The 27,423-nt window shown below is 45.5% G+C and overlaps 1 protein-coding gene across 2 annotated transcripts in view; it reads right to left on the bottom strand.

The window, feature by feature from the left end:
* LOC144761733 (uncharacterized) overlaps positions 1-26,474 on the bottom strand; it is a 503,102-nt gene extending 476,628 nt beyond the window's left edge. For both annotated transcript variants that reach the window (XR_013595874.1, XM_078646985.1), the window contains exon 1: positions 26,120-26,474. Coding sequence is in view for 1 of the 2 variants with exons in the window: in XM_078646985.1 (XP_078503111.1) it covers positions 26,120-26,373 (254 nt within the window). In the remaining variant the exon portion in view is untranslated. The remainder of the gene's footprint in view (positions 1-26,119) is intronic.
* Between the last annotated feature and the right edge of the window lie 949 nt (positions 26,475-27,423).

Genomic DNA, 27,423 nt, shown 5'->3' with positions numbered 1-27,423 from the left:
GAGAATACTTTTGGTGGCCACAAATGGATAGGGACATCGAAGCTCTGGTGTTAGAGTGTCCAATTTGTGCCTCTAGTGACAAGTGCCTTCGCACTTCGGTTCCCCCTCTCACCCCCATACCTCTTCCCGGGGCTCCTTGGGAGAAACTAGGCATTGATGTACTTGGACCTTTCCACAATTTGCCACATCAATGCAAATTTGCCATAGTGATGATGGACTACTACACCAAATGGCATGAAGTAAGGTTTGGACCCAGAGCAGACTCACAAGAAATTCTTGAATTTTTGAAAGATATCTTCATGAGAGAAGGTTTCCCCAGATATGTTGTATCTGACAATGGGGTTCAATTTGTTTCTGCTGAGGAGGAAGAATTCCTTAAAGAATCCTCTGTAACCCACCTCAGAAGTTCCCTGTATCATCCCCAAACTAATGGACTGGTTGAAAGACTAAACAGGGTTGTGGGTGACTGTGTCAAATGGGCTATACAACACAATAAAATGGTACCCCCCACAGTGAGGGCAATGTTATGGTTCTACAGAACCACTCCTCACTCTTCTACAGGCATTTCCCCTTTTGAACTCATGAGAGGCAGGAAACCTTGCACGGAATTTAGACCTGCTTGGATGTCGAAATGGTTCAAGACCAATAGTACCCCACAAGATTTGGATGAAAGAGTCAGACTCAAGGTTGGTGAAAATCAAGCCAAACAAAACAAATATTTTGATGAGAGAAAAAGGGTTGCCAACAGAGACTTTGTTGTGGGAGAGGTAGTTAGAATAAAAAGACAGGGTTTTGTAAAAAAAAGGTGAGTCTAAATTCAGTGACCCTGTTATTGTGGATAAGATATGTGGTAGTGCTGTTCACGTCAATGGACGTAATTGGTGGAACATGAACAAGATTGTAAAGAGTAAAGTCATTGACTGTCATCGGGGCAACACCAACGATGACTCAGAAACTGCTCCTCATGTTATACCTGGTAACAGTTCTGTTCCTGATTCATGCAACCCTCCTATTGTTTCAAGGAGGAGCTCAAGAGTGGTCCGTTTGCCTGTCAGATACAGGCGTTAATTTCTTTCTCTCTTTACTTATTCTTGTCTTATTCTCGTCTTTGCTTGTTCTATCTCTCTCTCTCTCCTCTTTCTTCTCCTCTTCTCTGTTCTCCTTCCCTCTGCTTGTTCCTTTATTCTTCTCTTGTATATGTTAACCCCTTCGATGCTGATGACGGAGCGGTTCCGTCATCAGCATCGGTTGGGCTGTCCTGATGACGGAACCGCTCCGGCATCGATCGTGGTGCTAGTACCTGGGGTGGCAGCGGAAGACTTTCGGCTGCCACCCCCTGGCCCCCCCCCACGCTTCCTGGTGACACGTCATCAGGAAGCGCTGGACGCGCTGGAAGCCATTTGTTTCCAGCGCGTCCAGCACAGAGGTGGGTGTTCGGTGCGGAGAGGGGCGTTTTTCGGTGCCTTGAGGCATCGGGAGGAGGAAACCGTGTTTCCTCTCCCCTGATGTCCCAATGCGCCGGCATTCCTGGTGCACGATCGCGCACAGCGTCGCGATCGTGCACCAGGAATGCCCCACTAGACACCAGGGATTGTTTTTGGGCATATTTATTTGTCGAGGAAGCGACCCCTTGGGCAAGGGTCGCTTCCTGTTGGGGGCCATAATATTTGTCAGACTTTTCTGCACCCCCTGGGGCAGATCGGCCGTTTTTTTGGCCGATCTGCACCCGGGGGGGGCAAAAAAGCCCACTAGTCACCAGGGATTTGTTTTCATTTGAAAAGGAAGTGACCCCTTGGGGAAGGGTCGCTTCCTAGTGGCCCTTATTTTTTTTAGACTTGTCTGCCCCCCCTGGGGGCATATCAGCCGTTTTTTGGGCCTCATCTGGACCCAGGGGGTGCAGAAAAGCCCACTAGACACCAGGGATTGAATTATATTTATAAAGGAAGCGGCCCCTTGGGCAAGGGTCGCTTCCTTAGGGGGAAAAAAATGTTCAGACTTTTCTGCCCCCCCTGGGGCAGATCGGCCATATTTTTGGCCGATCTGCACCCAGGTGGGGCAGAAAAGCCCACTAGTCACCAGGGATTTGTTTACAATTGAAAAGGAAGCGACCCCTTGGGGAAGGGTCGCTTCCTAGTGGCCCTTATTTTTTTTTAGACTTGTCTGCCCCCCCCTGGGGGCATATCAGCCATTTTTTGGGCCGCATCTGGACCCAGGGGGGATAGAAAAGCCCACTAGACTCCAGTTTTTTTAAAGTTTTTTTATAGGGAGCGACCCCTTGGCCAAGGGTTGCTTCCTTGGGCCCATTTGTTTTAAAAAGTATGTTCTGCCGTGTCTTTATTTGGCCTCTCTGCCCTCCGTAGTGTTGCTTCCAGGGGGCCCACGTTTATAATGATTTATAATCTTCCCCTCTTGGGGACAGACACCCCATTTGTGACATACCCTGTGACATAGCCTGTTGTAATGTGTGTTGTTTTTGTTTCTTCTAATGTGTATTGTTTTTTATTCTCTTTAGATTGTTGCAGTGTGCAGTTCCGTTACTGGTGGTTCTGTTGTTCTGCTGTTTCTGTAGTTGCATGTGTTTGGTAAGAGACCTCTTTTTTGTTCAATTGTAATGTAATTGTTTATTTTGCAAAGTGTGTAGTAATACGAGTATGTTTGGTTTCTGTTTGTTGTGATTGTAAAACATGTTTTGCATTTGTTTTTGATGTGTCCTTCTGTAGATGTAAGTTTTTTTTTTCTTCTTTCTAGTGGGATATCGTTGCCTATTTGCTGTGTCTTTGCAGAGTAGGTGCTGATGAGTGTAGTTGTGTCTTGTAAGTGAATTGTATATTTTTTCTAAATATAGTTTTTGGTGAAAAAGGCTTACATTTTTTATCTTACTTTGCGCAGTGTTGGGGTTGTTGAGTTGTTTGTGCAGACTCCTTTATTTGTAAGGATAATGGCTAGCTGCCGGATTACTGCTCAGCAAGTTGTTGGAATGCTTTTTGATTGGTCCAGAGACTGACTCTGATTCTGAGCCAGAGGTGGGAGGTGAAGATTCAGGTAGTGAGTTTTCTCTACACATGGCTTCATCTGATGATGAAGACACTTTGAGTGCTGATGAAGCTACTTTTGGTGTGGATGATGTGCCCGTGTTTGCGGAGGACATTGCTGTGCCTGTGGTTGCGGAGGACATTGCTGTGCCAATAGTGCGGCAAGAGACACTGGGTTGCACCAGGCATCGTGCAGCCGGCATTGCCTGAATTTACTGGTGTTCCAGGGGGTAGGATGAACACTGAAAACTTTTTGCCTATTGATTTTTTCAAGTTGTTTATGGATGATGTGTTTTTGGCAGAGATTGTAGAGCAGACTAATTTGTATGCTGAAATATTTTTGAGGGTGAACAGTGCCAGCCTTAAGCCCCACGCTAGAGCTACCCGGTGGACTCCCACAAATTTGGAGGAGATGAAAAAGTTTTTGGGTTTAACTTTTTTGATGGGCTTGCTTAGGAAACCATCAATGGCTTCATATTGGTCTACTAGTCCCTTGATGGCAACAGCTATATTTCCGGCAGTCATGAGCCGTGATAGGTATTTGCTTCTGCTTCGGATGATGCATTTTGTTGACAATAGTCTTGCTTTGCCACGAAATCACCCTGAATGTGACCGTCTTTTCAAGATTCGGCCTGTCATTGATCATTTTGTTGATCGATTTTCTGAGATCTTTTATCCTGGGAAAGAAATTGCAGTGGATGAGTCTTTGCTGTTGTTCAAGGGCCGCTTGGTATTTCGGCAATACATTCCTAGTAAGAGGGCACGCTATGGAATCAAACTGTATGTGCTGTGTAACAGTGAGACTGGATATGTCTCTAATTTCAGGATGTACACTGGTAAGGAATCCAGGATTAACCCCCCTGGTTGTCCGTCGACTTTTGGAGTGACTGAGAAAATTGTGTGGGAACTTGGTTGTGGATTTTTTAACAAAGGCCATCATTTGTATGTCGATAACTTCTACACTGGTGTGCGGTTGTTCAGGGAATTGGCCAAAGTGGACACTGTTGATGTGGCACAATCCGCTCAAACCGTAAAGGTTTCCCAAAAGAACTTGTTTGTCGAAAGCTTGTTTGGGGACAGTGCAGTGCATTGCGTTGTGAGGAGCTTCTAGCTGTGAAGTTTTCAGACAGGAGAGATGTCTACATGTTGACTACAATACATGATGAAAGCACTGAACCGGTGCCTGTTTGGGGTCAGGTTGCAGAAGTGCGCAAACCTGTGTGCATAATGCACTACAATAAGTACATGGGTGGTGTTGACAGAGTAGATCAGAGGTTGGAACCGTATGCTGCTCTTCGTAAGGCTTATATTTGGTACAAGAAGTTGGCTATCCATCTTTTCCACTTGGCAACCTTTAATGCTTTTGTTGTGTTCCAGAAATCTTGTCCCCAGTCAAAGATGACTTTTGTAAAGTTTCAGGAGTCTGTAATAGGCAGCCTTGTTTTAGTGGAACAGGCAAGTGTTCCTAGAGTTGGAGTGGTGGAGGATGTTGCCAGATTGAAAGATCGCCACTTTCCTGATACAATTCCTCCTACAATCTCAAAAGACTTTCCCAGTCGGAGATGTAGAGTCTGTTGGCGAAGAGGTTTGCGGAAGGAGGTTTGTATGTACTGCTCCGACTGCCCTTCAAACCCCGGGCTGTGTGTACCTGCTTGTTTTAGATTGTACCACACGCAAAAGAATTTTTGGGAGTATCAATGAGTGGTAAAGAGAACTGGTTGGTCTTATTGCTCAGTTTCAAAGTTTGCATTTGTGTAGTCTTTTTAGATTTAGTTGTTGAGTTAGTAGATTTGTATCAATTTGCAATTTGTTTTTGTTTTTCTTTTATTTAAAAAAAAAACTAAAGTATGATGTTGGTTTGCGTGTAGTGTCCATTGTCTGATGGTGTGCATGGTTTGGCGCTTGGCTGCCGGCTTGTGTGGACTGGTGCTTGTCTGGCGGTGTCTGTGGACTGGTGCTTGGCTGGCGGTGTGCGTGGTCTGGTGTTTGGTTGGCGGTGTGCGTGCTCTTGCGCTTGCCTGGTGTTGGGTTTGGATTTGTCCTTGGCTGGTGGTGTGCGTGGAGTGGTGCTTGGCTGGTGGTGTGCGTGGAGTGATACTTGGCTGTCTGTGCACGGAGTGGTGCTTGGATGGCGGTGTGTGTGGAGTTGCGCTTGGCTGGTGGTGTGTGTTGAGTGGCGCTTGGCTGGTGGTGTGTGTGTAGTGGCGCTTGGCTGGTGGTGTGCGTGGAGTGGTACTTGGCTGTCTGTGCACGGAGTGGCGCTTGGCTTGCGGTGTGCGTGGAGTGCTGCTTGGCTGGTGGTGTGTGTGGAGTGGTACTTGGCTGTCAGTGTGCGCTGAGTGGTGTTTGGCTGGCGGTGTGCATGGTCTGGTGCTTGGATTGTGGTGTGCGTAGAGTGGCGCTTGGCTGGCGGTGTGTGTGGAGTGGCGCTTGGCAGGATGGTGTGTGTGAAGTGGTACTTGGCTGTCTGTGCACAGAGTGGTGCTTGGCTGGCGGTGTGTGTGGAGTGGCGCTTAGCTTGCAGTGTGCGTGGAGTGGTGCTTGGCTGGTGGTGTGTGTGGAGTGAAACTTGGCTGTCGGTGTGCGCTGAGTGGTGTTTGGCTGGCGGTGTGCATGGTCTGGTGCTTGGATGGTGGTGTGGGTGGACTGGCACTCGGCTGGCGGTGTGTGAGTAGTTACTTTCTGTTGGTCACTACACACACTGCTAGTTGAGTGACACTCCACGCAGTACATCATTTTGTGTTGTTGCAATGTCAGAAATGTGGGCGTGTGAAAGTGATGGGCCCTTGAATGGCGCTGTCTGCTGGTGTGAGTGTTGAAATGTTATGGGTGTGAATGTTTTGTATGTGTCACATGTACGAAAGGTGTATAAATGGCCTGTAAAGAGGTTGGTGCCTTGACGTGGCTTTACAGCTCACGAGCTGTGAGTCAGTGGTTCAGTTTATCATACTTTCAATTATACGCAGTCTATTTCATTTTTGTGAAATTACTTGCAAATACAATTGTATGTACTGAATCATCACTCACCCTCGTGCCAAATCCAACCAGTATGTGTGTGTGCTTGCAGAATAGATGGCTGTGCAGTAATATTTGTCTTTTATCTTTTTCTGAAGTAGGGTGTACCTTGTCCCTTATTGTGATTGTTGTAATGTGTTGCTGTTCCTTCTGGATGGTGTCAATGGTTCGGTTTGTATCAGGTATGAAAGGTGCGTGAATGGCCTGTAAAACGGTTGGTGCTTGTCGTGGCTTTACAGCTCACGAGTTGCGAGTCACTGGTTCGGTTTTTATGCATTTATTTATTGACAGAGCATTTCATTTTTTTAAATATCTTGTTAATAACATTTTATGTACTGAACCATCACCCGCCCTCGTGCCAAATCCAACCTGTATGTGTGTGTCTTTGAGGAATAGATAGCCGTGCTTGAATGTTTGACTTTTGAGTAACTCTGTTAAGGTGTACATTATAGCTATAAATAACTTACTAAATTTAGATATTATTGTTAAACCATGGAAGTATATGGTCATGTCTTTCTGGTGAATTCTATTGTTGATTTTTATCCACAATCTCCTGCAAACTTGAAATTGTCTGTCACAATTTCCATGTAATATTGTCTCTTGAATCGCATGCTCTCAAATTGAAAACTTAATTCTCCACCGTACGATTTGGACCTTTTCCTGTTGCAGCCACTATGCCTACCCACGCAAGTGAGGTACCATTTTTATCGGGAGACCTTGGGAAACGCTGGGTGGGAGGAAATTTGTGTGAGCCCAGTGATGCCACGCTTTCCCACACAAAAATGTGTGAAAAATCTGATTTTTTTGAGCTATAATCGAGGTTTGCAAGGGATTCTGGGTAAAGGAACGTTGGAGGATCCACGCAAGCCATACCTCCTTGGAAGCCCCCGGGTGTCTACTTTTCAGAAATGTGTGGGTTTGGTAGGTTTCCCTAGATGGCCGACTAGCACGGGGCCAAAAACCCAGGTAACCCCGCTTGCAAAAGCTGGTGCTTTTGACAATGGTGACAATGTCAAAACCACCAGCTTTTGCAAGAGGGGTTACCTGGTTACTTTGGGGCACCCACACAAGTGAGGTATCCTTTTACTCGGGAGAACAAGGGGAATGCTGGGTGGTAGGACATTTTTGCCGGCACGGAGATCCCACGCAAAAACGTTTGGAAAGGTGATATTTTTACCTAATTTTAAGGTTTGCAAGGAATTCTGGGTAGGAAAACATTCGGGTACCCACGCATGCCATACCTCCCTGGACTCCCCCGGGTGTCTAGTTTTCAGAACTGTTCGGGTTTGGTACTTTCCAAAGAATACCACTGAGCCCCAGGCCAAAAACTCAGGTCCCCCCCCCACAAATCAAGCTAGTTTTGCTATAGGTTATTTTAAATTCTCCACCGTACGATTTGGACCTTTTCCTGTTGCAGCCACTATGCCTACCCACGCAAGTGAGGTACCATTTTTTTGGGGAGACCTGGGGGAACGCTGGGTGGGTGGAAATTTGTTGATCCACACAGATTCTGGAACATTCCACCACAGAAACGTGAGGAAAATGCAATTTTTTCACAATTTGTTTAGCTTTGCAAGGGATTCTGGGTAACAGAACCTGGTGGTAGGCAGTCGAGTCACCCCATCCTGAATTTCCCTGGGTGTCTAGTTTTCAAAAATGTATAGGTTTGCTAGGTTTCCCCAGGTGCTGGCAGAGCTAGGGCTCAAAAACAAAAGTTAGTCTCTTTGTCCAAAAAGGGCAAGATTTCACTGGGAAATTGAGGTGCGACCACGTTGCGTTTTGCGCTGTTTCATGTTGCAGCCACTATGCCTACCCACGCAAGTGAGGTACCATTTTTTTCGGGAGACCTGGGGGAACGCTGGGTGGGTGGAAATTTGTTGATCCACGCAGATTCCAGAACTTTCCACCACAGAAATGTGATGAAAATGTGTTTTTTTTGTCAAATTCTTAGCTTTGCAAGGGATTCTGGGTAACAAAACCTGGTGGTGGGCAGTCGAGTCACCCCATCCTGAATTCCCCTAGGTGTCTAGGTTTGAAAAATGTATAGGTTTGCTAGGTTTCCCTAGGTGCTGGCCGAGCTAGGGCTCAAAAACAAAAGGTAGTCTCTTTGTCCAAAAATGGCAAGATTTCACTGGGAAATTGAGGTGCGACCACGTTGCATTTTGCGCTGTTTCATGTCGCAGCCACTATGCCTACCCACGCAAGTGAGGTACCATTTATTTCGGGAGACCTGGGGGAATGCTGGGTGGGTGGAAATTTGATGATCCACGCAGATTCCAGAACTTTCCACCACAGAAATGTGAGGAAAATGTGTTTTTTTGTCAAATTCACAGCTTTGCAAGGGATTCTGGGTAACAAAACCTGGTGGTAGGCAGTCGAGTCACCCGATCCTAAATTCCCCTGGATGTCTAGTTTGCAAAAATGTATAGGTTTGCTAGGTTTCCCTAGGTGCTGGCAGAGCTAGGGCTCAAAAACAAAAGGTAATCTCTTTGTCCAAAAAGGGCAAGATTTCACTGGGAAATTGAGGTGCGACCACGTTGCGTTTTGCGCTGTTTCATGTCGCAGCCACTATGCCTACCCACGCAAGTGAGGTACCATTTTTTTGGGGAGACCTGAGGGAATGCTGGGTGGGTGGAAATTTGTTGATCCACGCAGATTCCAGAACTTTCCACCACAGAAATGTGAGGAAAATGTGTGTCAAATTCTTAGCTTTGCAAGGGATTCTGGGTAACAAAACCTGGTGGTAGGCAGTCGAGTCACCCGATCCTGAATTCCCCTGGATGTCTAGTTTGCAAAAATGTATAGGTTTGCTAGGTTTCCCTAGGTGCTGGCAGAGCTAGGGCTCAAAAACAAAAGGTAATCTCTTTGTCCAAAAAGGGCAAGATTTCACTGGGAAATTGAGGTGCGACCACGTTGCGTTTTGCGCTGTTTCATGTCGCAGCCACTATGACTACCCACGCAAGTGAGGTACCATTTTTTTCGGGAGACCTGAGGGAATGCTGGGTGGGTGGAAATTTGTTGATCCACGCCTATTCCAGAACTTTCCACCACAGAAATGTGAGGAAAATGTGTGTCAAATTCTTAGCTTTGCAAGGGATTCTGGGTAACAAAACCTGGTGGTAGGCAGTCGAGTCACCCCATCCTGAATTCCCCTGGGAGTCTACTTTTCAAAAATGTATAGGTTTGCTAGGTTTCCCTAGGTGCTGGCAGAGCTAGGGCTCAAAAACAAAAGGTAGTCTCTTTGTCCAAAAATGGAAAGATTTCACTGGGAAATTGAGGTGCAACCACGTTGTGTTTTGTGCTGTTTCATGTCGCAGCCACTATGCCTACCCACGCAAGTGAGGTACAATTTTTTTCAGGAGACCTGGGGGAACGCTGGGTGGGTGGAAATGTGTTGATCCTCGCAGATTCCAGAACTTTCCACCACAGAAATGTGAGGAAAATTTGTTTTTTTTGTCAAATTCTTAGATTTGCAAGGGATTCTGGGTAACAAAACCTGGTGGTAGGCAGTCGAGTCACCCCATCCTGAATTCCCCTGGGTGTCTAGTTTTCAAAAATGTATAGGTTTGCTAGGTTTCCTTAGGTGCTGGCAGAGCTAGGGCTCAAAAACAAAAGGTAGTCTCTTTGTCCCAAAATGGCAAGATTTCACTGGGAAATTGAGGTGTGACCACGTTGCGTTTTGCACTGTTTCATGTCGCAGCCACTATGCCTACCCACGCAAGTGAGGTACCATTTTTTTGGGGAGACCTGGGGGAACGCTGGGTGGGTGGAAATTTGTTGATCCACGCAGATTCCAGAACTTTCCACCACAGAAATGTGATGAAAATATGTTTTTTTGTCAAATTCTTAACTTTGCAAGGGATTCTGGGTAACAAAACCTGGTGGTAGGCAGTCGAGTCACCCATCCTGAATTTCCCTGGGTGTCTAGTTTTCAAAAATGTATAGGTTTGCTAGATTTCCCTAGATGCTAGCAGAGCTAGGGCTCAAAAACAAAAGTTAGTCTCTTTGTCCAAAAATGGCAAGATTTCACTGGGAAATTGAGGTGCGACCATGTTGCGTTTTGCGCTATTTCATGTCGCAGCCACTATGCCTACCCACACAAGTGAGGCACCATTTTTTTGGGGAGACCTGGAGGAACGCTGGGTGGGTGGAAATTTGATGATCCACGCAGATTCCAGAACTTTCCACCACAGAAATGTGAGGAAAATGTTTTTTTTTTGTCAAATTCTTAGTTTTGCAAGGGATTCTGGGTAACAAAACCTGGTGGTAGGCAGTCGAGGCACCCCATCCTGAATTCCCCTGGGTGTCTAGTTTTCAAAAATGTATAGGTTTGCTAGGTTTCCCTAGGTGCTGGCAGAGCTAGGGCTCAAAAACAAAAGGTAGTCTCTTTGTCTAAAAAGGGCAAGATTTCACTGGGAAATTGAGGTACGACCACGTTGCGTTTTGCGCTGTTCCATGTCGCAGCCACTATGCCTACCCACGCAAGTGAGGTACCATTTGTTTCAGGAGACCTGGGGGAACGCTGGGCGGGTGGAAATTTGTTGATCCACGCAGATTCCAGAACTTTCCGCCACAGAAATGTGAGGAAAATGTGTTTTTTTGTCAAATTCTTAGCTTTGCAAGGGATTCTGGGTAACAAAACCTGGTGGTAGGCAGTCGAGTCACCCCATCCTGAATTTCCCTGGGTGTCTACTTTTCAAAAATGTATAGGTTTGCTAGGTTTCCCTAGGTGCTGGCAGTGCTAGTGCTCAAAAACAAAAGGTAGTCTCTTTGTCTAAAAAGGGCAAGATTTCACTTGGGAAATTGAGGTGCGACCATGTTGCGTTTTGCGCTATTTCATGTCGCAGCCACTATGCCTACCCACGCAAGTGAGGCACCATTTTTTTTGGGAGACCTGGAGGAACGCTGGGTGGGTGGAAATTTGATGATCCACGCAGATTCCAGAACTTTCCACCACAGAAATGTGAGGAAAATGTGTTTTTTTTGTCAAATTCTTAGTTTTGCAAGGGATTCTGGGTAACAAAACCTGGTGGTAGGCAGTCGAGGCACCCCATCCTGAATTCCCCTGGGTGTCTAGTTTTGAAAAATGTATAGGTTTGCTAGGTTTCCCTAGGTGCTGGCAGAGCTAGGGCTCAAAAACAAAAGGTAATCTCTTTCTCCAAAAATGGCAAGATTTCACTGGGAAATTGAGGTGCGTCCACGTTGCGTTTTGCGCTGTTTCATGTCCCAGCCACTATGCCTAGCCACGCAAGTGAGGTACCATTTTTTTCGGGAGACCTGGGGAAATGCTGGGTGGTTGGAAATTTGATGATCCACGCAGGTTCCAGAACTTTCCACCACAGAAATGTGAGGAAAATGTGTTTTTTTTGGTCAAATTCTTAGCTTTGCAAGGGATTCTGGGTAACAAAACCTGGTGGTAGGCAGTCGCGTCACCCCATCCTGAATTTCCCTGGGTGTCTACTTTTCAAAAATGTATAGGTTTCCTAGGTTTCCCTAGGTGCTGGCAGAGCTAGGGCTCAAAAACAAAAGGTAGTCTCTTTGTCTAAAAAGGGCAAGATTTCACTGGGAAATTGAGGTACGACCACGTTGCATTTTGCGCTGTTCCATGTCGCAGCCACTATGCCTACCCACGCAAGTGAGGTACCATTTTTTTCAGGAGACCTGGGGGAACGCTGGGCGGGTGGAAATTTGTTGATCCACGCAGATTCCAGAACTTTCCACCACAGAAATGTGAGGAAAATTTGTTTTTTTGTCAAATTCTTAGCTTGGCAAGGGATTCTGGGTAACAAAACCTGGTGGTAGGCAGTCGAGTCACCCCATCCTGAATTTCCCTGGGTGTCTACTTTTCAAAAATGTATAGGTTTGCTAGGTTTCCCTAGGTGCTGGCAGTGCTAGTGCTCAAAAACAAAAGGTAGTCTCTTTGTCTAAAAAGGGCAAGATTTCACTGGGAAATTGAGGTGCGACCACGTTGCGTTTTGCGCTGTTCCATGTCGCAGCCACTATGCCTACCCACGCAAGTGAGGTACCATTTGTTTCAGGAGACCTGGGGGAACGCTGGGCGGGTGGAAATTTGTTGATCCACGCAGATTCCAGAACTTTCCACCACAGAAATGTGAGGAAATTGTGTTTTTTTGTCAAATTCTTAGCTTTGCAAGGGATTCTGGGTAACAAAACCTGGTGGTAGGCAGTCGAGGCACCCCATCCTGAATTTCCCTGCGTGTCTAGTTTTAAAAAATGTATAGGTTTGCTAGGTTTCCCTAGGTGCTGGCAGAGCTAGGGCTCAAAAACAAAAGGTAGTCTCTTTGTCTAAAAAGGGCAAGATTTCACTGGGAAATTGAGGTACGACCACGTTGCGTTTTGCGCTGTTCCATGTCGCAACCACTATGCCTACCCACGCAAGTGAGGTACCATTTTTTTCAGGAGACCTGGGGGAACGCTGGGCGGGTGGAAATTTGTTGATCCACGCAGATTCCAGAACTTTCCACCACAGAAATGTGAGGAAAATTTGTTTTTTTGTCAAATTCTTAGCTTGGCAAGGGATTCTGGGTAACAAAACCTGGTGGTAGGCAGTCAAGTCACCCCATCCTGAATTTCCCTGGGTGTCTACTTTTCAAAAATGTATAGGTTTGCTAGGTTTCCCTAGGTGCTGGCAGTGCTAGTGCTCAAAAACAAAAGGTAGTCTCTTTGTCTAAAAAGGGCAAGATTTCACTGGGAAATTGAGGTGCGACCACGTTGCGTTTTGCGCTGTTCCATGTCGCAGCCACTATGCCTACCCACGCAAGTGAGGTACCATTTGTTTCAGGAGACCTGGGGGAACGCTGGGCGGGTGGAAATTTGTTGATCCACGCAGATTCCAGAACTTTCCACCACAGAAATGTGAGGAAAATGTGTTTTTTTGTCAAATTCTTAGCTTTGCAAGGGATTCTGGGTAACAAAACCTGGTGGTAGGCAGTCGAGTCACCCCATCCTGAATTTCCCTGGGTGTCTACTTTTCAAAAATGTATAGGTTTGCTAGGTTTCCCTAGGTGCTGGCAGTGCTAGTGCTCAAAAACAAAAGGTAGTCTCTTTGTCTAAAAAGGGCAAGATTTCACTGGGAAATTGAGGTGCGACCACGTTGCGTTTTGCGCTGTTCCATGTCGCAGCCACTATGCCTACCCACGCAAGTGAGGTACCATTTTTTTCAGGAGACCTGGGGGAACGCTGGGCGGGTGGAAATTTGATGATCCACGCAGATTCCAGAACTTTCCACCACAGAAATGTGAGGAAAATGTGTTTTTTTGTCCAATTCTTAGTTTTGCAAGGGATTCTGGGTAACAAAACCTGGTGGTAGGCAGTCGAGTCACCCCATCCTGAATTTCCCTGGGTGTCTAGTTTTCAAAAATGTATAGGTTTGCTAGGTTTCCCTAGGTTCTGGCAGAGCTAGGGCTCAAAAACAAAAGGTAGTCTCTTTGTCCAAAAATGGCAAGATTTCACTGGGAAATTGAGGTGCGACCACGTTGCATTTTGCGCTGTTCCATGTCGCAGCCACTATGCCTACCCACGCAAGTGAGGTACCATTTTTTTCAGGAGACCTGGGGGAACGCTGGGCGGGTGGAAATATGTTGATCCACGCAGATTCCAGAACTTTCCACCACAGAAATGTGAGGAAAATTTGTTTTTTTGTCAAATTCTTAGCTTGGCAAGGGATTCTGGGTAACAAAACCTGGTGGTAGGCAGTCGAGTCACCCCATCCTGAATTTCCCTGGGTGTCTACTTTTCAAAAATGTATAGGTTTGCTAGGTTTCCCTAGGTGCTGGCAGTGCTAGTGCTCAAAAACAAAAGGTAGTCTCTTTGTCTAAAAAGGGCAAGATTTCACTGGGAAATTGAGGTGCGACCACGTTGCGTTTTGCGCTGTTCCATGTCGCAGCCACTATGCCTACCCACGCAAGTGAGGTACCATTTGTTTCAGGAGACCTGGGGGAACGCTGGGTGGGTGGAAATTTGTTGATCCACGCAGATTCCAGAACTTTCCACCACAGAAATGTGAGGAAAATGTGTTTTTTTGTCAAATTCTTAGCTTTGCAAGGGATTCTGGGTAACAAAACCTGGTGGTAGGCAGTCGAGTCACCCCATCCTGAATTTCCCTGGGTGTCTACTTTTCAAAAATGTATAGGTTTGCTAGGTTTCCCTAGGTGCTGGCAGTGCTAGTGCTCAAAAACAAAAGGTAGTCTCTTTGTCTAAAAAGGGCAAGATTTCACTGGGAAATTGAGGTGCGACCACGTTGCGTTTTGCGCTGTTCCATGTCGCAGCCACTATGCCTACCCACGCAAGTGAGGTACCATTTTTTTCAGGAGACCTGGGGGAACGCTGGGCGGGTGGAAATTTGATGATCCACGCAGATTCCAGAACTTTCCACCACAGAAATGTGAGGAAAATGTGTTTTTTTGTCAAATTCTTAGTTTTGCAAGGGATTCTGGGTAACAAAACCTGGTGGTAGGCAGTCGAGGCACCCCATCCTGAATTTCCCTGGGTGTCTAGTTTTCAAAAATGTATAGGTTTGCTAGGTTTCCCTAGGTGCTGGCAGAGCTAGGGCTCAAAAACAAAAGGTAGTCTCTTTGTCTAAAAAGGGCAAGATTTCACTGGGAAATTGAGGTACGACCACGTTGCGTTTTGCGCTGTTCCATGTCGCAGCCACTATGCCTACCCACGCAAGTGAGGTACCATTTTTTTCAGGAGACCTGGGGGAACGCTGGGCGGGTGGAAATTTGTTGATCCACGCAGATTCCAGAACTTTCCACCACAGAAATGTGAGGAAAATTTGTTTTTTTGTCAAATTCTTAGCTTGGCAAGGGATTCTGGGTAACAAAACCTGGTGGTAGGCAGTCGAGTCACCCCATCCTGAATTTCCCTCGGTGTCTACTTTTCAAAAATTTATAGGTTTGCTAGGTTTCCCTAGGTGCTGGCAGTGCTAGTGCTCAAAAACAAAAGGTAGTCTCTTTGTCTAAAAAGGGCAAGATTTCACTGGGAAATTGAGGTGCGACCACGTTGCGTTTTGCGCTGTTCCATGTCGCAGCCACTATGCCTACCCACGCAAGTGAGGTACCATTTGTTTCAGGAGACCTGGGGGAACGCTGGGCGGGTGGAAATTTGTTGATCCACGCAGATTCCAGAACTTTCCACCACAGAAATGTGAGGAAAATGTGTTTTTTTGTCAAATTCTTAGCTTTGCAAGGGATTCTGGGTAACAAAACCTGGTGGTAGGCAGTCGAGTCACCCCATCCTGAATTTCCCTGGGTGTCTACTTTTCAAAAATGTATAGGTTTGCTAGGTTTCCCTAGGTGCTGGCAGTGCTAGTGCTCAAAAACAAAAGGTAGTCTCTTTGTCTAAAAAGGGCAAGATTTCACTGGGAAATTGAGGTGCGACCACGTTGCGTTTTGCGCTGTTCCATGTCGCAGCCACTATGCCTACCCACGCAAGTGAGGTAACATTTTTTTCAGGAGACCTGGGGGAACGCTGGGCAGGTGGAAATTTGATGATCCACGCAGATTCCAGAACTTTCCACCACAGAAATGTGAGGAAAATGTGTTTTTTTGTCAAATTCATATTTTTGCAAGGGATTCTGGGTAACAAAACCTGGTGGTAGGCAGTCGAGTCACCCCATCCTGAATTTCCCTGGGTGTCTAGTTTTCAAAAATGTATAGGTTTGCTAGGTTTCCCTAGGTTCTGGCAGAGCTAGGGCTCAAAAACAAAAGGTAGTCTCTTTGTCCACAAAGGGCAAGATTTCACTGGGAAATTGATGTGCGACCACGTTGCGTTTTGCCCTGTTTCATGTCGCAGCCACTATGCCTACCCACGCAAGTGAGGTACCATTCTTTTCAGGAGACCTGGGGGAACGCTGGGTGGGTGGAAATTTGTTGATACACGCAGATTCCAGAACTTTCCACCTCAGAAATGTGAGGAAAAGTTGTTTTTTTCAAATTCTTAGCTTTGCAAGGGATTCTGGGTAACAAAACCTGATGGTGGGCAGTCGAGTCACCCCATCCTGAATTCCCCTGGGTGTCTTCTTTTCAAAAATGTATAGGTTTGCTAGGTTTCCTTAGGTGCCGGCAGAGCTAGGGTGCAAAAACTACAGGTAGGCACTTTGCCATAAAAGGGTCAATTTTTAACTGCAAAATTGAGGTGTGACCACGTTGCATTTTGCACCGTTTCCTGTCGCAGGCACAAGGCCGACCCACACAAGTGAGGTACAGTTTTTATCGAGAGACTTAGGGTAATTTAGATTTGTAAATCAACTGTTATTATCAATTGAGTTTTCATGCATTTCTCCCTTCCCAATGAAAGACATTGTGTAAAAAAAATCTTTTTCAAAAATGACCAATAATTCTCATGCTAGTATGAGTATTCCCAATTTTGAAAATGTGCAGATATATACTGTTTGTATACTCTATAATTTGTACCCAATTCAGAAATACATAGGTGTCTTTCATACCGATTTTTCCACATATACATTTTCCAAGAATAAGTACTCTATACCCAGTAAATAAAAAAAATCATTGCAAGTTGCTGCTTAGTTTTTGGATCTGGGTTCGTCGGGTTCTTGGAGAAACTACAAGTCCTATATATCCCCACAACCAAGAAGGTCTAACAAATGTAATGGTACATTGCTTTCCAAGAGTTGTCAAAATTACAAGAAGTTATAGGTGAAAACGTTGAGACAAAAGGCTGTTTTTTTCAACAAATTTTCAATAATTCCAATATTTAACTGTTAGTTTATATAAAGGAACCTTCATGGATTTAGACAAATGACCCCTTTTGGAATTCAGAATTTTGTCTACGTTTCGAAAATGTATAGCTTTCCAGGATACCTTATTGCTTTCAAACTCATTTCTACCATTAACTGGAAGGTGGTGAAAAGCTCTAAAAATAGCAAAAATAGGCTATGTCCCAGAAAAATACCAAAACTGTGTGAAAAATGTTGGTTCTCTGACAAAAGACTGTCATTCCCTAAAAGCGGAGAAAATGGAGATTTCAGCCCCCCAAACCCTTTTTGATACCATTTGCAGGGAAAAACCCAGAGGCTTTCATTTGCAGCCCATTTTTCCCATTTTTCTGAAAAAAACAAATATTTCACTATATTTTGGTTCATTTCTGGGACCCCTCCAAGGGAATCCACAAACCCTGGGTACCTTTAGAATCCACATGATGTTGGAAGAAAAGGGCGCAAATTTGGCGTGGATACCTTTTGTGGTCAAAAAGTTACAGGGGCCTAAGCGCGCACTACCCCAAATCGCCAAAAAAAGGCTTAGCACAGGAGGGGAAAAGGCCTAGCAGCGAAGGGGTTAAGAAAAGGAGATATATGTTATGATCTAGCCTTCGCGCGACATGCACGCGACCTCTGTCCGGCGTTGGCCTCGCGCCGCCTGCGTGCGTGCGTACTGGCACTCTATGACAGTTGATGGCAGTTGGAGATTTCCCCTGTTACCTGTGTAGCCACATATGTTCCCGTTTCCTGTGGGACTCAATAAAGACTTAATCTAACTTTATTACGAGTGTTTCCTCTTGATCATTACAAAGTATTACGTTTCATAGTAACACTGCACTTAAAAAAATTGTTAAACCCATCTTGAATTCAAATTGATGAAATTAGAAGTGTTAAAAATAAACATGCTCTTTCTCTGTAAATAAATCTATTAACAAGGTACACACTAATGAAAGAGAAATAGAAAGTTAGGCAAGTAGTGACAACGGTGGAAAGCCATGATGAAAATAACTTGTAAGACTGAGATAAAGTGACAAGAAATGTAGGTTGGTGGAAGGAAGAAGCATGAGGTGAAATCACGACTCGGCATGTTTGTCATTCAGCTACCCTGAATGCTGATTCAACTGTATCCCAAATCTTCCCTGGTGATTTCAACCTTCACTGGTCTAAGCCCAACGACCTCGCTGTATCTTGCCTTAAATCATTCTTAAATGATCAAACTCTGACTCAACACTGTGACGAGCCAACTCATATTAAAGGAGAAACTCTAGATCTCATTATCTCTAAATGGCAGACCATCTCCTTGAACACCATTACCCCGTGTGACTGGTACGACCACCACGGCATCCTCTTTTATATTAATAGTGAGGTGTCGCTGAGGAGGGCTCAACCAATGAAATCAAAGATATGGGAAAGGGATCGCAGATCAATAAACTCTGATGAACTAGCTGCCCAATGTAAATCGGCCCTCACCTCCCAAGCTGACTTGGTTGAGGTGCAGTCACTCACGGACTCCTATAATTCAACCATCTCCAACAACATGGATACCATTGCTCCAATCCAACAAACAAATGCCTCAACTAAAATATCCAAACCCTGGTATAATGACAATTTAAACTCGGAATGAGCCACCTTAGGGCAGTTGAATGTTCCTGGCGATCCAATCCCTCCTCGGACCATCTAAAACTCCTTAGAGAGGCTAGGAGCCTCTACAACAAGCAAATTAAGATTGCTAAGGCTGACTGCTTCAGACACCAACTGGATCATGTGGCAAACGCCCCCAAGAAACTCTTCGAATTGGTCAAACAGCAATCAGTTATAGGTCTAAACCACTCTGACCCAGGTGGCAACCCACCCTCTTGCGACAAGCTTGCAGATTTCTTCACTGAGAAAGCTAGACTCACCTCCATTGACATCGCATCTAAAAAGGCCCTACTACCTTCCCCCAGTGACGTACCTCCCCTTGAACTCTTAGAAAAGCACAGATCTACCAGCCCGATCACCAAGAACAATGCATCATGGGGCACCTTTATCCCATTCAGTGAAAAAGACATCAACAAGATCCTTCAGAATAGCAACCCATCCAACCATTTCGGTGACCCATTGGCCCGGCCATCTTAAAAAAAATCAAGAATGTACTCATCCCGTCCTGGACAAGGATTGTAAACGCTTCTCTTTCACAAAGCACGATCCCGAATTGCCTAAAAGCAGCCCAGGTATCTCCTACTCTAAAAAAACACAAACGCAGACAAAGCTGATCTCAATAACTTCTGCCCTATCTTCAACATCCCCACCCTAGTGAAACTCATAGAAAAATGCATACAATCTCAATTTTGTGGTCACATAGAGAACTACCAACTCCTTGACCAGCATCAATCCGGTTTTCGAAAGGAGCACAGCACCGAATCGGCGCTCACTCACGTCATGGACGACATCTTAAAAAATGCTTGACCAAATTAAATCCTGCCTCATGATCCCCCTCGACCTTTCCTCCGCATTAGACACGATTAATCATGACAACCTCCTTGCCATTTTGAAAAATAGGATGGGCTTCTCTGGTCAGGTGCTACAATGGTTCTCGGCCTTCCTTCACTACAAATCTCAAAGAGTCAAGGCAAATCACTCTCTCTCCCAGCCCTCTCCAGTTCTCCTGGGGGTTCCCCAAGGGTCAGCCCTCTCTCCTATCCTCTTCAACCTGTTCTTGGAACCTTTAGCTAACTCTTTAACCTCCACTAACATTCTCTTCCATATGTATGCAGATGATACACAACTCTATTTGAAAATCTCTTTCCAGGAAAACATATTTTCACTCAACACTACCCTAACATCTACCCAAAACTGGTTAACTGAGAACCATCTCCTGCTCAACACCTCCAATACGAAATTCCTGCTCATCTCCCCTCCCAACCACATCCCCAAGCTAGACATGTGGCTGAGACACCTCACTGCCTTCAACTGCACTCCTCTCATCATAGACTCAGTCAAATTGCTTGGAGTCACCATGGACAAGCACCTAAATATGACAAATCATATCAGCAATGTGTGTAAGGGGGCAAACAACTTGATGAGGACACTTAGAAATATCAAACCTTTCCTTCCACAAAATGATTTCAAGGAGGTGGTCCAAGCTCTTGTCTTGCCAAGGCTGGACTATGGCAGCGCTACCCTCTGTGGCCTTCCCAAATACACCCTGGCTCCACTAAGGGCATCACTGAACACAGCGGCTAGATAGGTTACAGGCACCAAACAAAATGAGCAAATATCCCCAGTCCTAAAATCTCTTAAAAGGTTGCCCTACGAAGCACAAATTCAGTTAAGATTTCTGGTCTGGCACACAAAGCCCTTCACTTTAATACTCCCAGGTACCTTGGGCAAAAAACTTGAGCTCTCTTGTGGTGCAAGAGCCTCAAGAAGCGCCAATACTTTCCTCTTAAAACCACTCATCCTTAGCAAAAAGAGAACTTGTCAAAGAGCCTTCTCTGGCACTGCCCCAAAGATATGGAACTCTCTTCCACAGGAAGTACTCAGAATCTCCTCAACGACGGCGTTCAAATTGGAAGCCAAAAGATTACCTATGAATAAATTCTTACCCTAATTGGGTGAGGCTCATCTGCTCGAAGACACTGTTTTCCCATGTCCATTGTACCATCTTTTGTTTCAGCTCCTTGTTACCGCTTACTGTGACCCCTTTCATTGTCCGTTCATACCTGTGTAATTGTATTACCCTCCATGTTGTAATTGTCCGGGATCTACGATTAATTCTGTTTTTTTGTCTTTTTTACCCCTACTTGATGACATTTGAGTATTTATGTCCTTCCTTCCATTCTATTGTAAAGCGCTCTGATATCCCTCGGGATCTTGTTCACGCTATATAAAACTTTATAAATAAATAAATAAATACCCTAATGTTAATCAATGTTCTAACCATTAAAGTTCCCCATCTGCATATGCCCCTGCGAATACCTGTATTTCTGTGCTTCCTTTGAAAGTGAGAGGTTTAGCATGGACAATGCCCCCACATATTCCAGGAGAGGGTTATGCGTAATTATAATTCCAGTCTGAATATCTGGGGTCAGCGTGTGTCTTGCTGTACTTTCGGCAAATAGGGAGAGTGAAAATAATGGTCTTTTGGTGCCCATTTGTGAAATGCTTTCACAATGACACCGCAGTCTGTTGGGTGATGACCAATGGGGAGCTTCAACCGAACCTCACTGGGCTGCACTTACAGCAAGGGCCACACCTGTTAAGGGCTTGACACATCAGAGCGATGTTGCAGGTGCTCGGCCTGAATGACACCAACCTAGAACGAGGGTGGGCTCAGGAAGAGAGAGGCCTAAACATTGTTTTTCCTTTCCAATATTTATTCAGACAGGTCCAGCTGCTGCTGCTCACATTGTTGTGCTAAATAATGTCTTTGTAATGCTTACATTTGCATTTCAACATTATCTCTACACTCCAACCGACTAGGCTGTTTAACCTTGATTGCTTACAAGAAACAAAGGTAGAACGTCAGGAACTAAATATTATTTTGCATTTCACATGTCTGCAAAGTTGCACTAAGGTATATGATACCATCAGCTTTTCTTGGCATTTCAAGCAACAGTATGTTGCATTCTCAACATCTATATGGCTCCACTCGCACCCATTGTCAGATCCCATAGACTCAACATTGTATCTTACGCAGATGACACCCAACTCATCCTCATACTATTCAACGAACCCAACATCTCCTAACACAACTTCCTGGAAGGAATGGAAGCTGTCGCCAGGTGGATGAAGAACAGCTGCCTACAACTCAACAAGGACAAAACCAAAGTACTCATCATGGGCCCACACCCCGATGTCTGAAACGACACCTGGTGGCACCCTGCCCTAGGGAACCCTCTCTCCCCCACTGACCACGCATGCAACCTTGGAATCACCTGGGCTCCGAACTCAAAATGAACCACCAAATCAATGCCGTCTCCTCCTCCTGTTTCCATACCCTCCATCTCCTACAAAAGACCTTCAATGGATTCCTATCAAACACAGAAAAACCATCACCCATGCCCTCATCAGCAGCAGACTGGATTACGGCAATGCACTCCATGCCGGGATCAACAAAAACCTCACCCGCAAACTCCAGAACATCCAGAACACCTCTGCCAGACTAGTCCTCAACCTACCTCACCACTGCCACATTACCCAACACCTGTGGACACTATATTGGCTCCCCATCGTGAAGGGAATCACCCTCAAGCTTCTCACCCACGCCCACAACGCCCTCCCCAACACCAGACCTACCTACCTGAAACACTGCCTCTTGTTCCACGCACCCCAAAGATCCCCCTGATCAGCCCAGTTCACCCTTGCTACGGTGCCGCACATCAAGATGACCAGAACAGGAGGCTGTTCCTTTTCCTTCCTCACAGCCAGAGCCTGGAACACCCTCCCTCTCCACTTCCGTCAGACACCAACACTCTCCAAGTTCATGAAGGACCTCAAGACCTGGCTCTTCGATGAATCAGAGTGTACATCCGGAAGCTGCGCCCCACCCGCCCCTCAACGCCTTGAGACAAATCAATGAGTAGTTACGCTTTACCAGCCCTGATTGATTCTAGGGCTTGTAGTGCTGTTTTTAATGCTCTCATTATGGGCTGAAAAGCCCAGCATGCAAACTGCTGCAGACTAAAATGCCAGAATGGGCTGAAGGTCTAATTCATGACACAGAGCCAGTTGATGGTATGTTTTAAAATGTAATAAAAACTTCAAGCTAATTTCTGCAATTGCTTTTTTTCACGTGTAAAACTAAAAACAAACTTTTGGTAAAGTTAAATCATACATTAAGACAAGTATTGACAATGCAAATCATTTTGTCTTTTGTGTAATGGAATCTTTTCTACTGACATTGACAACAAAGGTTCAAAATAACCAGTAGAAGTGCAGCTTTACCTAATATAAAATATAAGTAAAGGACAGGTGGCGGCAGTAGGAGGGACATCACACAATTCTCATACAGGACGGGTACAACACAGGTAGCTAACATACTAAAAAGGGAGTGGGAGGAATTAAATAACTGCTGTGTGCTCTGCATAAACATACATTAATATATAAGCACTACAATACCATTGGAAATAATAGCCAGATGCCTTATGGAATTCCATAAATTGATGTACTCATAAAGGGTGATGTACCCTCACCTTCCTACTGTGATATGCTTTATCAGTGGGTTCCACATTTTGGGTCCGATTATGATATCGGTTTTCCCGCATCCTCCGGGCCGGCGGAAGCCACCGCCGGCCCGGAGGATGTGGGAAAACCGCTGCGGACTGAAAAAAGACCCCCGCCAGATTAGGATGGCTGGGGGATCTTTTTTCCATCCGCAGCTTTTCCGCCTCGGTCGCCTTCCGTCCGCGGCGGAAAAGCACTAACATGGCTGGCGGTGTCTATCAGACACCGCCAGCCATATTAGGATGTCTGGTGTTCTATGCCTTTACACGGCGGCATTTCCGCTGTGCAAAGGCATACGGATTTTTGTTTGGGGGCCCAATGCGGGCCCCCAGGGGTGAAGGGGGTGCACACCCCTGCATTTGCGTGCACAAAGCGGCGCCTGCCGCTTTGTGCATGCAAATGTACAGCTTACATTTTTAACATTGCGGCGGGTGCTGCTTCAAGCAGCACCCGCCGCAATGTTAAAAATACAGGATGTGAGCGCCAGGGTGGTGGTCACATCCTAATTTACACGGAGGGACCGCCGCTGCCCCTGCGGATGGTCCCTCCTACTCCGGGGTGGCGGACGGACTCAGGTCCGTCCGCCATCATAATTGGCCCCTTGGTACTGGGAAGCATCTGAGAGAACTACTGTTCACGAATTGACAGTCTCCTATTTATAGCCTCCTTGTTTGGGTAAGGTTATGTCCCTTATGCAATATTTGTGTTCACCTTTAGTTAAACTGTTGCATTTCTAATAAAATTGTGTCTGGATGAGCTAGAAATGTTTTTAGTGCTTACTCCATGCCACAAGATTAAAACCAAGCATTGGCTAAGCCAAAAGGTCTCTGCAATGCCTACGCTATTGGCCTTGTCAATGTGAATGCCTTTTAGCCATGTTGCCTAGCAGCACATCTGCTGTTCAGCATGATTGAAAGTTGCTGAATTTCCAGAATCACAGGATGTTGAGCCGACGCTGAGTCTCTTGCCTCCGATGTTGGGTTTATTGTCCTGCCCCTCCTAACAAAAAAAAAGCATTATGATGTGGCCAGCGCTGGCTGCATCATAGCATTTTTTTCAGTGACTTTCAGCCATGCTGATCAGAAGATGCGCTTCAAGACCATATTGCTAAAACATTCACATGGACAAGGTCAATAGCTCGTGCATTCCTGCGATTTATTGACTTTGCCAATGCTTGCTCGGTGTCGACAGGGTTTCTCCGAACACATGTGAAAGTGATAGTGGGAAACAGTTAAGGACTTTTGAAGTGAAGCGAGGATGTGGTGTAACAGCCAGAGCTGCGACAGGGGAAATAGGGAACCAGGTTCGAATCTTGGGGTCGGCTTAACAATTTGTGATTCTTGGAAAATTACTTGCACTTCCCACTGTATATGACAATGAATGTGTTGTTCTGTAATGTAACTGGTGAGCACTTAAGGAGCTCGAATTCCATTGGCTAGTGCTAGCACTATGGCATGATGCAGGACAGAAAATGTGCTCCAGTATCATGGGATTGTGCAAAATACATTCAAATGAAAGCAGCAGCGATTGGGGGAGTAGTAGTAGGGGGACAGGTCAAGCAGGGAAGCAGGAGGGGATGAGAAATGAGAAGATGGAGGATGGAGGAGGGAGGACGGAACAAGTGCTCCAATATCATTGGATTGTGCAAAAAAAGTAAACAAGTGCTGTTTATGTTCTAACAAATGTTTAAGAGATGCATTTGTTTATGTGCACTCGTTTGCATTTTGGTGGTATGTGAGTATGTGTACAGGGAGACGGTCTGAAAAAGCAAGTACTCTCATGAATGCTTGAAAACAAAGAAAAAAAATGCTCTGCAAACCGAGAGCTGGGTAAGGAGACATGTATTTGGTCCATGCGCAGTGAGAGGGCCAAATACAAGAAGAGGGCATGACACCCGCATGCCACGATGAATGGCATTAAAGAAAATGAAAGTAACAATGAAGTTTAGCAATGGTAGCAGATGGGGCCTGTAAGCCCACAGACAGAACACAACACATATTTGTTAGGTGCCTATGCTTCTCTTTTCCATTGCCATGTTTCAGCAGTTGACTATTGCCCCTGCAAAGTCAGGCACCTTCGTCAGGATTATGGGTCTCACTATCTCACATCAAATATTGAGACACAGTCCCTGGTGCATAATGCATGCTATGAATGTGAATTCAATATATCCTTTGTTTTCTCATAGGGTGAGGCAACAGCAGTGGAAACAACCCTTTTTTTCTGAACCAATATACCTTCGACAGAAATAGTGCAAGCTTCCCTCCTTCAGAGGGCATGTTCAGCTAGGTCAGCTGCAATTGTAGCTTTTCCCATCACTGGACAGGTACATGTTGAGCAGCAAGAGTGAAAGATTTGCTACCACACATGACAGGTGAGCATGGCAGTAACAAAGCAAGCTTCCCTTTCCCACAGAAGGCATCATATGCAATCTTCCATTCCCTGATTCAGCAGGAAAGACTAGTACGAGCTTTCATCACAGAACATGTACTGTTAAGGCATGAGTGACATGTAGATTACAAACAGATCTCTGGAGCTTGTGCTTTAATAACCGAAAGAAATTGAAAGGTTAATAAGTTATTTAATATGAGCGTTCTGACATTATTCTTAATTTGGTGCTATTCCATGTCAGTATCCTGAAGGTGCTTCTGCCATCCCTTGAGGGCCTGCTGTTTGTACCGATTCTGTTTTTCCATTTATTGAGAAATAGCCGTTACCTAGAAGGTGATGATTATGAAAAGGTCCAGCTACAGTTTAAGTAAGTATACTCTATGTAGGGACACGTGTACCAACCCCTTTCAAAAAAGCCTGTCAATGTGTGTGTGTCCGGTGCTGTGCATTCTCTTGTAATCAGTCATGCAGGATGTTTACCACGCGCTCCAGCTGCACACCAAGCCTCTTTGTGGTGGCAAAGGTTGAAATCAATTCTAGAGTGTCTCACAGGGCGGCGGGTAGGGTTATTTTCCCTCGTGCTACCATGAACCTGTCACCACATTAAAGTAGTATTATTTCACTAAGAACGTTAACAACGGAAGCACACTGTAGGCCCACATTTCCAGATGGTGAATCCCGTGATGTGCTGGCTAATTCATCCATCATGCGCGCCATTTGTGAACTACGAACTTACCCAGAATCCTCCTGCGAGGTGTTCTTATTCAGGTTTCTTCGGGGAATGGAATCCGCGCTTTTGTTCGTAGCAGAGTTGTCATAGCTGTTTGCCCATCGCACCGGCAATGGGAGGAACCCTTGAGGAGAGGATTGGACAGGCAATTGGAGGGGGTAGGCTGGCAGTGCCTGCATGAGGAGCTTAGAGGTCCTCCGACTGGAATAAATTATAGGGTAATGGTGAAATGCGGGCTCTGCCAAGGAACTAAGGGCCATATGTATCAAGGTACCTGTAGTAAGGTAAGTCCACACCAGCGGTAAGTTTCAGTACAGAGTTTATTCGTACAACTCAAAGGACGCACCCCCAGCTGCTAGCGCCAGGTCGAACTCAGTGAAGCACTATCAACATTCTAAGACAGCCTTCACACAAACGTTCTAGGGAGATACCAAAGGGGGAATGGGACAGGGGGGAATTGAGGGTCGAGATAAGTTATGAAGATTACAACACCTCTTCCTACCTAAGGGAAGAGCAGAGAAGAGGAGAGAAGGTGGAGGCACCGCGAAAGGAGGAAAAGGGAAGGAGTAGAGAAACAGACTGGGGAGGTGGATGAGGGTAAAGGTGGGGGGAAACAATGGTGGAACCAAAGGGAAAATGCAGTGGTCTATCGCAGTAGACCTCTAGTCATATTATGAAGTGAACAGAATACAACACCTTTATTCACAGTGACACTCCTTGTGCCACCCAGGTGTTTTGCGAGACCTAGTTCCCCTTCTCAATGGAAGCACCCCTTCCTGCTCATCTTGTGGCTCAGAACTGCTGCCCCCACTGGGTTCTGCACTGGTTTTCTCTGTGGTTATTCTGTCCATACTCCACTTCCTACCATTCTCCAAAGTGACCACATTTTCATGCACATCCCTTATTCTTTCTGGGGCCAAGTATTTGTCTCCTTTCTTGCTCAACCCTTCTGGTTTCCTTTTTTTTTTTTTTTTTAAGTTTTTATTTTTCTTCACCAAAATAAGCACAGTTAAACTTACACTTAGTACATTTTGTCAATTACAGTATTTTGCTTAAATTCTGATATATAAGTTCCATCTTTGGCGAATGCCATACAGATAATAATTTCAACCAACTTAATTTAACACCTTATTTTAAACAATGAGGGAATTTGACACAAACAATAACGATGAAAAACAGACCCAAAATAAAGGGAGATTTAAAATCCCCGGAATCTTCCCAACCCCACCCCTAATCATCCTTTCTTTGCAACTCTTTCCATTTACTTAACGGCTCCCATATTCTTCTCCCCATGCATCTTCCTCTCCTCC

The sequence above is a fragment of the Lissotriton helveticus genome, chromosome 6 (assembly GCF_964261635.1).
Source record: "Lissotriton helveticus chromosome 6, aLisHel1.1, whole genome shotgun sequence".
Lineage (NCBI taxonomy): Eukaryota > Metazoa > Chordata > Amphibia > Caudata > Salamandridae > Lissotriton > Lissotriton helveticus.
This window is presented reverse-complemented; position numbering and strand designations above follow the sequence as displayed.